General features: G+C 45.6%; 1 protein-coding gene across 1 annotated transcript in view; it reads right to left on the bottom strand.

The window, feature by feature from the left end:
* Positions 1-17,099, bottom strand: part of LOC129698575 (protein unc-80 homolog) — a 319,625-nt gene that overhangs the window by 260,937 nt on the left and 41,589 nt on the right. Inside the window, exons 5-6 of the mRNA XM_055637663.1 lie at positions 6,793-6,916; positions 1,145-1,206 (exon numbers count right to left, since the gene is read on the bottom strand). Coding sequence (XP_055493638.1) covers positions 1,145-1,206; positions 6,793-6,916 — 186 coding nt within the window. The remainder of the gene's footprint in view (positions 1-1,144; positions 1,207-6,792; positions 6,917-17,099) is intronic.

Below are 17,099 nucleotides of genomic sequence, written 5' to 3'. Positions count from 1 at the left end.
AAAAAGTTTTCCCCGACCCCCACATGAAACAAACCAGAGAACATTTACACAGACTTTTAAAACACACTAAAAAATGTTTTAAAAGACGAAAAAACAGACTGTTGGCGGGGCTGCCAATCGTGCGGCGCCCCTGGTGGTTTCCTCGTATGTTGCGAAACATACTTGGCTAATAAAACATTATTGTGATTCAACTCAGGCATAAAATTTAGACGCAGCTATATCATGCTCAGAACAAATTGACCTTAGTAGGAAAGACACAAAATACTGGAGTAACTTTATGGGTCAGGCAGCATCTTTGGAGAACATGGATAGGTTTAGGTCAGGACCCTTCTTCAGACTGACCTTAGAAAGTCCATCTCACAAACTCCTAATGACTGGTGTATCATTTAGGACAAATGTCCCATAGATTACTCATGCCTCTAAGTCACATCCCATCCCAACTTGTAAAAATATCATTGTTCGTTTATCATTGCTGGATTTAAGGATCTAAATCCACACAGCTTGCAGGATTAACTTCCACTTGTATTGTTGCAACAATACAAAGTAGCACTCACCACACTTTTTGAAAGCAATTAGGCATGGACAATAAATGTCAGCTTCCTCAGTGACACTTATATTTAAAAAAATGAAAGAATAAGAACAAAATAATAGAATCCTTATTTGACATTTAAATTAATACCATTTTTTTTTCATGGTACTTCAAAATAAGCACTGAAATAATAAGGTGCCAAATGCTAACATCAATGCTAAAGTTAAAAGAGGGAAAGTATTTCCACATAAGCATGTCATATTCAGACGTTAATAATGCATAGTACGAATTCAGAGAGTGAAAGGCTGGGCAGCCTATCATCAATTTTAAGCTAGGAATTGCAGGCTATCACCAGGATATACATTTCCCCAGAAAGGGCAATGCAAAACTAAAAGTTAATTTCAACAAATTTTACGAATAATTAGAAATTGAAAGGATTAACATATTATGTTAGATTCAGGTTCATCAGATTCAGGTAAATACTCCTGATAATAGGGATCACTACAATGTAATTAAATGGCAATTAAAAACCTGAATGGCCTATCCTCTTATCAAAAATGATGCTAGTCTCTAAATTAAACTACAGGAAAGTTTACGAGTTTCTAAAATACTCACCGTTGTTCCTGCTTTATCCAAATCACAAGATACTCTGTTGTTTAAGGGTGAAGTTCTCTTAGCTGGAAAGAAAAAACATGTATCACCAACAGAAATGAGGCTAGATTTCCTAATCTCTGCTCCCTGTTCTAACTCCTTTAATTAATCTCCACAAGAGCAAGAAATATGGCTATTGTAATAAATAAGATAAATACGTGAATTGTTCAGTAAAATATGCATGTGGGCTTAAGGGAGTTCATAACAACATTTTCTGATGGCACAGACATTCCCTTAAATTGGGTATTTAATCTTACCTAGGAATCACCGATAATAAATATGCTGCATCCCAAAGAGCAGAAATCGCTTTTGAACCTTTTCAGTTTTCTTTTCCAAAAATTCCCAATATTAATTTTAGCAAAAAGTAACTCTTGCCCTATTGATTGAACCATGGTCCATTGTAAAGGCCCCTCCAAATTACAAGTTCCTCATCAAACATATCCACTACTTTAACATCATTCAAACAAAGGCCAGTTTCTGAATGCCCGTTCGCTTGCACCTGCCTTGCACCTGCACCTTGTAATTTGTTTCCTTTCAACCTTGTCAAAACTCATTGATAGTTTGAAATGCTTAAGCTTTTTTGGTAGACTTTAGAGATACAGTATGGAAACAGGTCCTTCGAGCCAATGAGTCCACGCTGACCAGTAATGACACCGTACAGTAGCACTATCCATCAGACCAGGCAAATTTTAAAATTTACAGAAGCAAATTAACCTACAAACTTGTTTGTCTTTGAGATGTGGGAGGAAACCGGAGCACCCGGAGAAAACCCATGCAGTCATGGGGAGAACGTACAAACTGTACAGACAGCACCCATAGTTAGGATTAAACCTGGGTCTCTGGCGCTGTAAGACAGCAACTCTACCGCTGGGCCACTGTGGTGCCAATCAGTCCCCTTCAAATAACCCTTTCCTTATAGAATTAACATAACACACATTTTAAATCCCATGTCAATTCTGCTCTAAATCTACTCAGTTGGGTAAACGGTAAAAAGTGGAAACATCTATTTTTATTGATACTGAAACTTGACAAATATTCCAGTTTCAACTATGTTCACAGTTTTAACCATAGAATAGGATGTAAGAGAATTGATAAAATTGTTTGATTGTCTTGGCTGTGTCATATTAATTTATTATTTTCACATGTTCCGAGGTTCAATGGATAACTTTGTTTTGAGTGTTATCAGGGCAAATCATACCATACGAGTACGTCAGACAGTACAAAAGACAAAACAAAGAACATTGACGAAAATGGACACTAGATGCTGGAGTAACTCAGTGGGACAGGCAGCATTTCTGGATAGAAGGAATGGGTGGCGTTTCTGGTCTCAACCTTTCGTAGAAACATAGAAAATAGGTGCAGGAGGAGGCCATTCGGCCCTTCGAGCCAGCACCGCCATTCATTGTGATCATGGCTGATCGTCCCCTATCAATAACGCGTACCTGCCTTCTCCCCATATCCCTTGACTCCACTAGCCCCTGGGAGCTCTATCTAACTCTCTCTTTAATCCATCCAGTGATTTGGCCTCCACTGCCCTCTGTGGCAGGGAATTCCATAAATTCACAACTCTCTGGGTGAAAACGTTTTTTCTCACCTCAGTCTTAAATGACCTCCCCTTTATTCTAAGACTGTGGCCCCTGGTTCTGGACTCGCCCAACATTGGGGACATTTTTCCTGCATCTCGCTTGTCCAGTCCTTTTATAATTTTATATGTTTCTATAAGAACCCCCCGCATCCTTCTAAACTCCAGTGAATACAAGCCTAGTCTTTTCAATCTTTCCTCATAAGACAGTCCCGCCATCCCAGGGATCAATCTCGTGAACCTACGCTGCATTGCCTCAATCACAAGGATGTCCTTCCTCAAATTAGGAGACCAAAACTGTACACAATACTCTAGATGTGGTCTCACCAGAGCCCTATACAACTGCAGAAGAACCTCTTTACGTCTATACTGAAATCCTCTTGTTATGAAGGCCAACATTCCATTAGCTTTCTTCACTGCCTGCTGTACCTGTAAGCCAATTTTCAGTGACCGGTGTACAAGGACGCCCATGTCTCGCTGCACCTCCACCTTACCTAACCTAACCCCAATAATCTGGCCCCTTGTTTTTGTCGCCAAAGTGGATAACCTTACATTTATCTATTTTATACTGCATCTGCCACGCATCTGCCCACTCACTCAACCTGTCCAGGTCACCCTGTAACCTCGTTACATCCTCTTCACAGTTCACACCCAGCTTTGTGTCATCCGCAAACTTACTAGTGTTGCTCCTAATTACCTCTTCCAAATGATTAATATATATGGTAAACAGTTGCGGCCTCAACACCGAGCCTTGTGGCACTCCACTTGCCTGCCATTCTGAAAAGGACCCGTTCACTCCTACTCTTTGCTTCCGGTCTGCCAACCAATTTTCTATCAATGTCAACACCCTACCCCCAATACCATGTACTCTAATTTTAGTCACCAGTCTCCCATGCGGGGCCTTATCAAAGGCTTTCTGAAAATCTAGATAGACTACATCCATTGGCACCCCTTCATCCATTTTACTTGTCACATCCTCAAAAAATTCCAGAAGATTAGTCAAGAATGATTTCCCTTTCATAAATCCATGTTGACTTGGACTAATCATTTTACTGCTATCCAAATGCCCCATTATTACCTCTTTAATAATTGACTCCAGCATCTTTCCCACCACCGAAGTCAGGTTAACTGGTCTGTAATTCCCCGTTTTCTCTCTCGCTCCTTTCTTGAAAAGTGGGATAACATTAGCTATCCTCCAATCCACAGGAACTGATCCTGAATCTATTGAACATTGGAAAATGGTCACCAATGCGTCTGGTATTTCTAGAGCCACCTCCCTGGGGACCCTGGGATGCAGACCATCAGGCCCAGGGGATTTATCATCCTTCAGTCCCATTAGCCTACCCAATACTATTTCTCGCCTAATGAAAATTTATTTCAGTTCTTCTACCCCCTTAGATCCTGTCCTCCAGTACATCTGGGAGATTGTTTGTGTCTTCCTTGGTGAAGACAGATCCGAAGTACCTATTCAACTCTTCTGCCATTTCCTTGTTGCCCATAATAATTTCACCCGTGTCTGCCATCAAAGGACCCACATTTGACTGCTACTATTTTTTGCTTAACATACCTAAAGAAGCCTTTACTGTCCTTCTTTATATTCCTGGCCAGCTTCCCTTCGTACTTCACCTTTTCAGCCCGCATTGCCCGTTTTGTTTCCTTCTGTTGTCCTATGAAAGTTTCCCAATCCTCTGGCTTCCGGCTACTCTTTGCTGTGTTATACATCTTTTCTTTTAGTTTTATTCTATCCCTAACTTCTCTTGTCAGCAACGGTTGCTTCCTACTCCCCTTAGAATCTTTCTTCCTTTTTGGAATGAAATGATCCTGCGTCTTCAGGATTATACCGATAAATTCCTGCCAGTGCTGTTCCATCGTCATTCCTGCTAGGATCCCTTTCCAGTCTACCTTGGCCAGCTCTCCTCTCATGCCTTCATAGTCCCCTTTGTGCAACTGCATCACTGCCACTTCCGATTTAACGTTCTCCTTCTCAAATTGCAGATTAAAACTATTCATATTATGATCACTACCTCCAAGCGGTTAATTTACCTCGAGTTCTCTTATCATATCTTGTTCATTGGACAACATTAAATCCAGAATTGCCTTTTCTCTGGTTAGCTCCATTACAAACTGCTCTAAGAATCCATCTCGGAGGCATTCTACAAACTCTCTTTCTTGGGGTCCTGAACCAACCTGATTTTCCCGGTCTACCTGCATATTGAAATCCCCCATCGCCACAGTGGCGTTACCTTTGTTACATGCCAGTGTTAACTGCTGCTGCAACTTACACCCTACATCCGGGCTATTATTTGGGGATCTGTACATAACCCCAATTAGTGGCTTCTTGCCTTTACAATTCCTCAACTGAATCCACAGTGACTCTATCTCGTCATTCTTTCCAACAATACAATACAATACGTGTTTATTCGTCACATTGCACATAAAGTGCAAGTGAAATGAATATGTCAGCAGCGATACAATGAGAAAGAACACACAATACACAATAAAAAATTAACACAAACATCCACCACAGCATTCATCATTGTGGTGGAAGGCACAAAAATTGTCCAGTCCTCCTCCATTTCCCCCCGTGGTTGGGACCAGAGTCCAGAGCCAGTCCATAGTCAGCTCTTCCCCACCGGAGACCGCGGCTTCAGGGTGGTGTAGGCCGCAGGCCGGCGGTGGAAGATTTAAAGTCCCCGCCGCAGCCAGAAGCACCGTAGACTGCAAGGCCGGCGGTCGAAGCTCCCCTCCAGGGGCGATGGTAAGTCCACGCCGGGTCCGCGGTAGAAGTTGGCTGCGGGCCGGCGGTGGAAGCTTCTTCTTCTCCCGGGTCCCCCACGAGGGATCCCGGGCTGTAGACGCCGTGCCAGCTGGAACTCAGGCTGTCGGCTGCCGCGGGCCAGCGAAACGGAGCGCTCGCCTCCGGCGAGGGCTCGCCCGCTCCACGCCAAGAGTCCCCGCTGTGCCCGCCGCTGAATCCCCGGGCGCGTCTCCGGGAAAGGCCGCGCCGATCCTCGTTGTTAGGCCACGGGGGAGGCGACCTGGAAAAAGTTGCCTCTCGATGGAGGAGGCGACCAAAACGGTTTCCGACTTGCCCCACCCACCCCCCCCCCACATCACCCCCCACACAAAAACATATATAGAAACACAAAAAACATACTTTAAAACATACTAAAAAAACAAAAAAAAGTTGAAAAATACGGACACGCTGCTGACAGGGCGCCGGCTTGCAGCGCCCCCACCGACTCACTCCAGAGATGTTGCCTGTCCTGCCGAGTTACTCGAACATTTTGTGTTCATTTTTGGTGTAAACCAGCATCTGCAGTTCCTTCCTACACACCAAGGAAAATGTTACAGGTACTAAGAAAGTGTAGATAAAAAAAATGCAAGAGCTGCAATGAGGTAAATGGAAAGGTCAGGAAATTAATCCCGAGCATTTAAGAGGTCGATTCAAGAATCTGTAATAATGGGGAAGAAACTGTTCTTGAATCTGGCAGTAGGTGATTCCAAGCATTGTACCTTAGTGCCCGACAGGAGAGGAGAGAAGAGAGAATGATTAGGGTGCCAGTGAGGGGAAAGGTTGGTTTGGGTGATGGACTGAGCTGAGTCCACAACTCTCTGCAAGTCTTTGCTCTCTTGGGCAGAGCAGTTGCCAACCAAGATGGAATGGATCTGGATAGGATATTTTATATGGTGCACCTGTAGAAATTGGTAAGAATTATTGGAGTCATGCCACATTTCTTTAGTCTTTTGAGGCAGTAGAGGCGATGTGTGCCTTCTTGGCAGTAATGTCAATTTGACTGGACCAAGACAAATTGTTGGTGGAAAAAAGTATCGTAACAGACACCTGTATTTTTCAAAATGCATGGTTTTAAATATTAGCAAACTGAATTCTCACAATTACATTAATGTTTCTATTTATTTTGTCTTTCTTAAAGCAATAGACAAAGGGATTTTACGCAAAAAGCCATTAAAATACACAATAATATTTTCAAAGCTTATGTTCAAAGCCAAAAAGTCAGTATCTTCTTACCTGTAACAATATTTCTGACTGGTTTTACATGGGCAGTAAATGCTGGAGCTTCGGGATGTTTGTGCTCCCACATTGGTTGCCAAATAACAAGGCCACTGGCCAGGCGAAACGTTAGATCGGATTCCTATGGATTTGCATTGAAGGGAATACATCACTCGACTTGCGGGACAAATAAATTAGTTTCATACAATTGATTGTGGCTCAGGGAAAGAACTGGAAGTTATCAATACATTTAAAATAATTCAATTGCGAATACAGAGGTTTTTAGCCAATTCACAGAGACTGAAATTCATCTTATTTTCTAATTGTATTATATTATATTGGTTTCTTATCACAGATAATCCTCCGATATTTTCGCCACCTCCAATGGGATTCCACCACTGACCACATCTTCCCATCTCCTTCCCTTTCGGCTTTCTGCAGAGACCACTCCCTCTATCACCCTGGTCAGTTTGTTCCTTCCCACCTAAAACAACCCTCTCCCCGGTACTTTCCCTTGCAACTGCAGGAAATGCTACACTTGTCGCTTTACGTTCCATCCAATACGATACAATCCAATACAATATGACCCCAAGGACTCAAGCAGTCTTTCTAGGTGAGGCAGAGGTTCACCTGCACCTCTTCCCACATCATCTTTTGCATCCGCTGTTCTAGATGTCAACTGCTTTGCATCGGTGCAGGCTTGGCGATCACTTCGCCCAACACCTCCTCTCAGTTCGCATTAACTAACCTGATCTCCCGGTGGCTCCCCCTCACATTCCGAATCCGACCTTTCTGTCCTGGGCCTCCTCCATGGCCAGAGTGAATCCCGCTGCAAATTGGGGGGGGGGGGGCAGCACCTCATATTTCGCTTGGACAGTTTACACCCCAGCAGTAGGAACATTAACTTCTCCAATTTCAGGTAGCCCTTGCCTTCTCCCTCATTCCCCTCCCCTTCCCAGCTCTCCCACAGCCTACTGTCTCTACCTCTTCCTTTCTTCTTCCCACCCCTCCCCACCCCCACATCAGTCTGAAGACCCGAAACGTCACCTATTCCTTCACTCCATAGATGCTGCCTCGCCCACTGAGTTTCTCTAGCATTTTTGTCTACCTTCGGTTTCTTAAAAAACGATTTATAAATTGCATTGTAACTTTCCCTTTCGAAATTCAATTTAACTCGAGGGTAGTATGTTATATGACAATTCTTCTATTATTCTTGTACCTACTTTTGAATAAGGCAAAATCATATTCTCTTGGCGAGTCAAAACGGGAGGGGGTACAAATTTCCTTATTTTAAAACGAGAATAAAGTTGTCACCCTAGTCGAGTTAGACAGCCAAATATAAATGATGCTTATTCTATTCGCGTGGCGCTAGAATGACAGTTAACAGAAAAACCCGCGCCAGCCAATCGCGAGGGTTCGATATTAACAGGGCCACCACTAGGTGCCGCCACAGGAACCCCCCAGAACCCGAGGTACGGAACCGAGCAGGAGGCCGGACCTGGCAACCGGAACTCGTGGTAACCACGGAAGGGGCGGGCTATACAGGTGGGGCTGGTGGAACAGAGGCAGAAGACAGTAACGGTGTGAGAGGAACAGAAACAACAGGTGGGCGAGAAGTCGAGCAACGGAGATGATCTCTTCTCGGCCCCCGACATCCAGCAGGAAACTCACGACGCTGGGACGCAACACTCGGAACGGACCCTCGTAGATATGCTGCAGTGGGGACCGATGAACCTAGCAATCCAATTGGCCGCAAGGGCCTTGGAACAAGACACGGCGGAGGTGTACAATCCTCCACCCCTTAAACCGATCCACCAGCGGAGGAATTGCGTGGCACCGCGGGGCGGCGGCAATGGGCCCACGAAATCCACATGGATGTGTTTGAAATGGCCCAAAGGAACTACAAAGTCTTGCACTGGGGCTCGCACATGATGTTGCACCTTGGATGTCTGGCAGGGGATGCAGGCTCTAGCCCAAGCTACGACCTGTTTGTGGAGACCCTGCCAGACAAATTTGTCCGCCACCGGCGCGAAAGTCGCCCGGATTGAAGGGTGGGCTGGACCGTGGATGGTGTCGAAAATTCGGCGGAGCCACACCACAAGTAAAATGGGGCTAGGTCACCCGGTGGAAACAACGCATAGTACCGTGGGACCGAACGGAACGTCGGCCAACCACAGCCCAGAAACGGCCTTCCTGTAGTCTGCCATCCCATCGTCCACGCGCTGTGCTGCAGCGAACTTCATGTAATCCACATCATGATCCACGGCCGCCACCGCCGGGAGGGCCAGCGGGACAGGGCGTCGGCGACAGTGTTGCACTTCCCAGCCACGTGCTGTACGTCCGTTGTAAACTCTTGACACGAATGCCAGGTGTCATTGCTGCCGAGCGGACCAGGGATCTGACACCTTGGCCAAGGCGAAAGTCAAGGGCTAGTGGTCAATAAAGGCCGTCAACGGCCTCCTACCCTCCAAAAAGTATCTAAAGTGCCGGATGGCCAGGTACAGGGCGAGGAGCTCCCGGCCAAATTCGCTGTAGTTACGCTCTGGGGGTCTCAGCTAAAGGCTGAAAAAACGCTAGCGGCTGCCAGCGGCCGTCAATGCACTGTTCCAAGACTCCACCCACGGTCGTATCGGAGGCATCCACCGTGAGAGCCGTCGAGGCCGTGGCCCGCGGGTGTATGAGCATAGTGTAGCGATGTGACAAAACTTACCTTCAGCGGCGCTGCAGTTCTATCACTGGCCGTGTGCGCGTCTTTGGCGCCTTTGGGGGGGGGGCAGGATTAAAATGCCGTTTTCTCCTGCCTGTCGGAGGCGGACTACCTTGGGCTGCTAGCTGCTAATGAAATTCTTTTTTTTTTTTTTTTTTAAATCGCTGGACAATTCAATCGCTGGATTAAAATAAAAAGATACTTCTAACATCGTCAACACCTACAACGTGACGGATCTCAGCTGATACGGGGTTCAAATTAACCGCAAATGCAATGTTCCAATTGATCGCGTTCCAGAAAAACCCACTCGCAAGTTGATTTAAATGCTTTTTTTGCACAATCATGTCATAAGAGCATCTAAATCGTCTAAATTTTGTGTTATTGTATTGTATTGTATATCTTTATTGTCATTTCATGAGTATTCGCATACCCAAAGGAAACAAAAAAACGTTGCTCAACCAGTGTCCATTCAGTGTGCATGAAAAAATAAATAGAAATAAAAATACATGTATCATGAACAAATTTAACACTCTACTAAACATTCAACAGCCGTTCCGACCGGCAGCGGCACAACAGTGGCTCTGCTGCAGTGTGGGGGTTTGTGCGCGATACTTGGCAGGGGGCAAAGTTCATTTAACAGTCTTATAGCCTGTGGGAAGAAGCTGAGGAGCATCCTGCTGGTTTTGCAGCTAATGCTCCTGTACCTCTTCCCAGATGGGAGGATGGAGAAAATGTCATGCGATGGGTGGTAAGGGTCTTTGATGATGGAGATGGCTCTGTTGATACATCTCTTCCTGTATATGTCCAGCAGGAAGGGGAGTGGAGCACCAATAATCCTGCTTGCGGTCTTCACTATCCTGTCTAGTTGGTGCCGTTCGTACGCCTTGCAGCTCCCGAACCAGGAAGTGATGCCGTAGGTCAGTGTGCTCTCGACAGTCCCCCTATAAAAAGTCCGTAGGTGTGTAGTGGGGAGGCCTGCTTTACGTAGTCTTCGGAGAGGGTGAAGTCGCTGCTGGGCTCTCTTGACCAGAGCTGTGGTGTTGGCCGTGGACGTCAGGTCATCAGACAGATGTAGTCCTAGGAACTTCATGCTGCTGACCCTTTCCACATCAGCTCCGTCGATGTGCAGAGGTGTATGGTGTTGTTTCCCCGCTCTCCTGAAGTCAACCACCATCTCCTTAGTTTTTCCCACGTTAAGAATGAGGTTGTGGGATTTGCACCAACCTGTGAGCAGCTCCACCTCCATCCTGTACGCCGATTCATCATTGTCACTGATGAGACCCACCACTGTTGTGTCATCAGCGAACTTGTTGATGAAGTTGTTATTGAGTCTGGCAGTACAGTCGTGTGTCAGCAGACTAAACAGAAGGGGGCTTAGGACACAGCCTTGGGGTTTGCCAGTGCTCACGGCTATGGTTTTTGATGTCCTGCTGCCCACCCTGGCTGTCTGCTGCCGTTGCGACAGAAAGTTCAGGACCCAGTTGCATGTGCCAGCATCAACCCCCAATAGCTCCAACTTCTCCACCAGCTGCTGCGGAATGATTGTATTGAAAGCAGAGCTGAAGTCTATGAAGAGGATCCTGGCATAGGTATTTTTCCGATCGAGATGTGACAATACGAGGTTCAGTGTTGTTGAGACTGCGTCCTCTGTGGATCGGTTGGCTCTGTAGGCGAACTGCAGTGGGTCTAGGTCGGCAGGTAGACTATTTTTGATGTGCTGCATAACTAGTCGCTCAAAACACTTCATTACAATGGGTGTTAGGGCCACTGGTCGAAAGTCATTATGGCAGGCTGGGTTTGGTTTCTTCGGGACAGGGACGATGGTGGCACTCTTAAGACAGTTGGGCACTACTGCCTGGCTGAGTGAGATGTTAAAAATGTCTGTGAAGACATCTTTCAGTTGCTCGGCACAGTCTCTTAGAACGCATCCAGGAATGTTGTCCGGCCCTGCAGCTTTGCGTGGATTGACGCTGGCAAAGGCCTTTTTAACTCTGGCTGCGGACAGCCTGAGCGACTGGTCACTGGGAGATGGCAGTAGTGCACGTGTCTGGGTGCTGTTTTTAACCTCAAACCGTGCGTAGAACTCGTTCAGTTCATCTGGTAGGGAGGGGTTGTTTTGGCATATCCGCAGCGGGGGGGGCTTGTAGTCAGTGATGGTCTGAAATCCCTGCCACAAGCGACGTGTGTCTTTGTCATTTGCGAAGTGGCTATTCAGTTTTTGTCCGTACAACCTCTTCGCTTCCCTGATCCCCCGGGATAGGTTACCCCTTGCCAGTTTGTATACTTCGTTGTCCCCAGATTTGAATGCCGCATTCCGGATTCTCAGTAGGGAACACACTTCCCCAGTTAGCCAAGGTTTCTGATTGGCACGCCTCCTGATGGTTTTTACCACCGTTACATCCTCAATACATTTATTGATGTATGCGATGACGGATTCTGTATATTCTTGGAGGTTGATGCCACTGTCATCTGTTGCTGCCCCTCTGAAAATGGCCCACTGTGTGGTTTCAAAACAGTCTTGTAGTGCTGCGGTAGCTCCCTGTGGCCATGTTCTGACTTCTTTGACCGTTGGCCTGTCCTGTTTCACCCTGGGTCTGTATGCAGGTGTGAGCATGACCGCTAAGTGGTCAGAGTTGCCGATATGGGGGAGGGGGGCTGCTTTATATGCATCTCTAATGTTGGTGTACACCAGATCTAGTTTGTTCTTCCCCCTGGTTGCAATGTTCACATGCTGGTAGAATTTAGGCAGAACAGATGTAAGACTTGCCTGGTTGAAATCCCCAGCTGCCATGAAGAAAGCATCTGGATGTTCCCTCTGCTGCTCACTGATGTTGTTGTAGAGCTCTGTCATAGCATCCTTCACGTCCGCGCTCGGTGGTACATAGACGGCCGTTATGAAGACTGCCGTTAGCTCCCTGGGTAAGTAGAAGGGTCGGCATTTCACAGTCATTAGCTCCACGTGGGGTGAGCAGTAAGTGGAAATCACCACAGCATCCCGGCACCATGATCTGTTCACATACACAGCCAGCCCCCCTCCCCTTGCCTTACCAGCTAGCGAAGCTACTCTATCAGCTCTGTATAGCATAAGTCCCTCCAACTGGATCGCAGCGTCTGTGATGTTCTGATTCAGCCAGGTCTCCGTTAGGATGTAGACACAGCAGTTCTTCACGCTTCGTTGGGAGGCTCTCCACGCTCTGAGGTAGTCCATCTTGTTGTCGAGGGAGCGGACATTTGCCAGCATGACTGTAGGCACTGCCGGTTTGTGAGGGTTCGCGTTTAGCCTAGCGTAGGCTCCTGCGCGTTTCCCCCGCTTCTGCCCTCTACTACACCGCTTGCGATGTTTCCCCACCAGCGTTGTTCCAGGTGCGGGTGCGGGTGCAGCGGCTCTCCATGGGCCTGCGCGCCTCCGTGGGCCTGCGCACCTCCGTGGGCCTACGCGACGCAAAGTCTCAGCTCCACCAGGACGCTCCGCAAGGTAAGGTCGCAACAAGAAGCCTTGCTGCCGATTTTTAAAAGAACCTGCCGCTCGTACTTACGCACGTACACACACTCCTCCGACACACACTCTTCGTACACACCACTCGCTCCAAAAATCCACGAATACACTGAACTTTCACTGGGAGAGGTCGCTGCGAGCTCCGGTCTACTCATAGTTTATATTTTTATACTAAATATAAGTTTTAATCCCATGTATTGTGCAAAAAAATAATAATTTTATTTATATTGAGTGGATGTTTCTAGATTAATTTATGGGAATTAAACATTAAATTCCTTCCATCTGGCATATAAATTCATGACTGTGAGATTTAAAAATCATGTTATGTTGTGAATTCTTGTGTGAACGGGATTAGTTCGTTCTTTGGATACTTAGGCTATTTAAAAAAAAAATCAATTTCTTAAGAAATGGAATCTACAGGACATTCTTAATGGGAAAGTAATGGGCAGAAAGGCATGTCATGTGTAGTTTGAAGAGCAAAACTTGTATGAAGAGTAAACTTGTAGTTTACAATGCCAAAATTGAAAAGTTGAGGAAAAACAAGGTGTACCGAGTTGCTTATTGGTTACAATCTGAGGAGTATGATGATGCTACTGAATATGATATGCCAATGTACCAGCTAGAAACTGATCTTCTCCACGAAGACTTGGTCTAATGCTAGAAATTGTAATGTATTTACCTATGTTACGGATTTACAGCATATAATACAATAATATTAAAGTTCTGATCTTGAGAATATCACATTTTTGAATTTTCAAGGCAATCTGGGTGTTTATTACTATTTCCGTCACAACGGTCAATTTTGTAATGAACTACAATTAGGTAATTAACTAATTATATACTTTAATTTCAGGTCATCCAAGTAAGATGTATCATGTTCGTTTCAGAATGCTTCAATCTATAGTAACTGAAAATCTCATTCAGTTCTCTTGATTTTTAAGAAAGTTATGAACTTTTGACTGTCCTCGATCACAGCTTTTGTGTTAAGTCAATGGAAAAGCAATAGGGAACAAGATGCTAATTTCCGAGTATGAAAATGACCATAACTTTTTTAATACTGAAGATATTATAATAATGAAGTAGCCCATACTGGGATGCATCGCAGGTGATAGTGACAGGCAGATTGAGATTGAAGTATGCCAATGTAGGTGCGCTAGCTAGCTGTAATTTTAAAGTCTCGAAAGCTCTTTGGTATTCCGAGTACCAAGACCATGCATTGTCGTTGTGGGTCAGTTGTCGTAGGGGAGCAGAAAGTTCACTGAGGTTGCGAATAAACTTGCCCAAGTAATTGACCATGCCGAGAAATCGTTGTAAGCTGGTGACGTCAATTGAGACTGGCAGCTCGTTGATGGCTGCAGTCCTTAGTAGATCAGGTTTTAATCCGTTGCTGGTGAACACGTGACCAACGTATGTAACTTCGGAGACTCTGAACTTGTTGAGTTTCAGATTAATGTCTCTGGCACGGTTCAATATCTTTTTCAGGTTAGCATCATGCTCGGTCACATCACGACCGTATACTAGGATGTCGTCAACAATGATGGCACATGGATATTCTGCGATTAGTTGTTAAATGCGCGCTGAAAGACTTCGCTAGCAGTGTTGATACCAAAGGGCATTCTTAAAAACCTTTAGCGGCCGAACGGTGTGCCAAAAGTTGTTAGGGCGGATGATGCTCGGTCCAACAGGATTTGCCCGAAAGAGCTTTTGGCATCGAGGACTGAGAATACTGTTGCATTACCAATCTGTGCCGCTACGTCCTCAGTGGTTCTCATCGGATATTGTTGGGGTTTGATTGCTGTGTTTAAATCTTTTGGGTTGATACAGATGCGTAATTCTTACTTATCTTTTTTTGTGATGACGACCTTAGTGGAGACCCAGTCCGAGGGTTCACTGACCTCAGCAATGACTCCGATGGAGATCAGACGCTTGAGTTCGGTGTGTATTCTGTCCTGCATGCCATGGGGGACGCGGTGAGGTGCACGAACTATTGGGGTGACAGTATGATCTACAGCGATCTTGTATATCGTAGGCAGTTTGCCAAGTTTACCGTCAAATAAGTCTTTACAGTTGGATAGCATCTGTTGTGTTGGTTCATCTGTCAAACAGAGTTTGTGGACAGCACGCCCGAAATAAACCAGACCCAGGTCGTGGCATGCATTGATGCCAAGCAAAGTTTCTGAGTTTGGTTGGCCAGTGTAGAAGATTACGTTTTTTGTCTGCTCGTTGACAGTGCACTTTAAATTAGCTTTACCCAGCGGGTGAAGAACTCCCCCCCCCATAAGCATGTAGGGTGGAGGAGTCCTTTTTCATGAGTTCATGGTTCTTATCTTGTTGAACTCTTTGAGTGACAACGTTTACTCTGGCGCCGATGTCGACTTTGGCATTCAAAGATTTCTTATTGATTATCATGGTCACCGCAGGATCAATCAGTTTGTCTGGGGAGCGCAGGTTTAGGGAGAGTACGGTAGAGTCAGTGTCTGTGTTATCGGAATCGTTCTCATGGGAAATATCATCTTGTTCTTGGGAATCAGAATCAGACGGCTCCTGGTGAATCAGATGCAGATTTGTCCTTGAAGCAGTGCTCCCACGGGACCGGCAATAATTAGCAAAGTGGTTGAGTTTCTTGCATTTACGACATACCTTTCCATGGGCAATGCAGAATTGGTGCCCCCTAGAGTGGAAATAGTTGCAGTTTGGGCATCTTGTGGCAGGCATATTTGGATCTTTGCGGGACGCATTTAAAATTTTCTGCGGAGAATACTTAGCTAGATTCACATTATGTTGCTGTTGAGCTGTCAAAATCAGCTAGTGGGGCTTCAGTTTCTGCCATTCAACATGCATGAATGGCTTGCTCTAAAGTCAGTTCAGCGTTCCGCAGCAATTCAGCTCTTAACTTGCGGTCATTCATTCCTCCCACTATTTTATCTCACACAAGCTCATTTGGCAACTCACCAAAGCGGCACCGTGATCTGATGTGTCTTAGGTCGCTGATAAATCGTTCCACAGGCTCGTCTGCCTGTTGCTGTCGGGCAAAAAATCTTGTGTGCGATTCGATGACAGGTCACACAGTTCTCTAAACTTTCTCAGCAGGACCGCTGGGTTATCGATAGTCTCAGCTGGCACCACTACCAGACCGTTCCCGTCGAGGTGCGCTGGTGCGAATTCAAAAGAGTAAGCATGGATCATAGCTTCCGGACCCGCTAGATTCAACAGTAACGATGCCTAGGTCATCGGGGTCGTTTCGGTGAACGATGCGGATATAATGAGCATAGTCTCGCTCAAACATTCGTCAGCGCTCGGCTATATCAGAATCAAACACGAGCGGGCTTGGCTTTCGACAAGATTTAGCCATGTCGTCAACATCACTCACAAATAAAAACTGATAAACCAAATAAATCGCGGTAAACAGACCCGGGCTAGACCCGATTTTCCGACACCATGTAAATACCTTAGTCTCACACAAGTTGAAGCATAAGCATCTTTATTGTCTAGTTCATCAACACATATGCAGTACATCACACGTTCAGTCTACTGCAGCTACTGCCAGGCAGCAGGTGAGTTCTTACACTATAGATCATATAATTAGGCGGAGTTATAATTACTAAGCATTCTGATTGGCTGACATGCAATAGCCAATCTGCTACTCCTAAGAACACAGGGCTGAAGTTCATGATCAATGCAAGTTGTCAAATTACCACATAATTAAGAGCCCTGAACATAACTATATAGTACAGATGTGGCCATGAGACAATGCATTTCGTTGTCTCTGCCACTAGACAATTAAAATTGAATCTGAATCTGAATCTGATTAGGCTTTTTTTGTCTGTACACTTTTGAAAGCACATACAGGTCCACCACCAATTTTCTGGGGCATTTCAGGAGGACATGGATAGGTGAAGTTCTAAGTTGGCCCCCTTTAGATCACTCCTCTCATCCATGTGTCCCACCCATTTCTCCTGCTATCCCAGTCTCCTTTTCCTTTCCACCTATATCCCTTCCTCTGGCTTCATATTTTACTCCTCCCCTTCTCCCTCATCTTACACTCTTTCCTCTCCTTTTTATATCCACCCTTTGTCCACCCAGCTGCCAATCAAAACCCGCTCATCTGTATCCAGCTATCAC

Source organism: Leucoraja erinacea, chromosome 7, assembly GCF_028641065.1.
Source record: "Leucoraja erinacea ecotype New England chromosome 7, Leri_hhj_1, whole genome shotgun sequence".
Lineage (NCBI taxonomy): Eukaryota > Metazoa > Chordata > Chondrichthyes > Rajiformes > Rajidae > Leucoraja > Leucoraja erinaceus.
The sequence above is the reverse complement of the archived record's forward strand: the minus strand, read 5'-3'. Positions and strand labels throughout refer to the sequence as shown.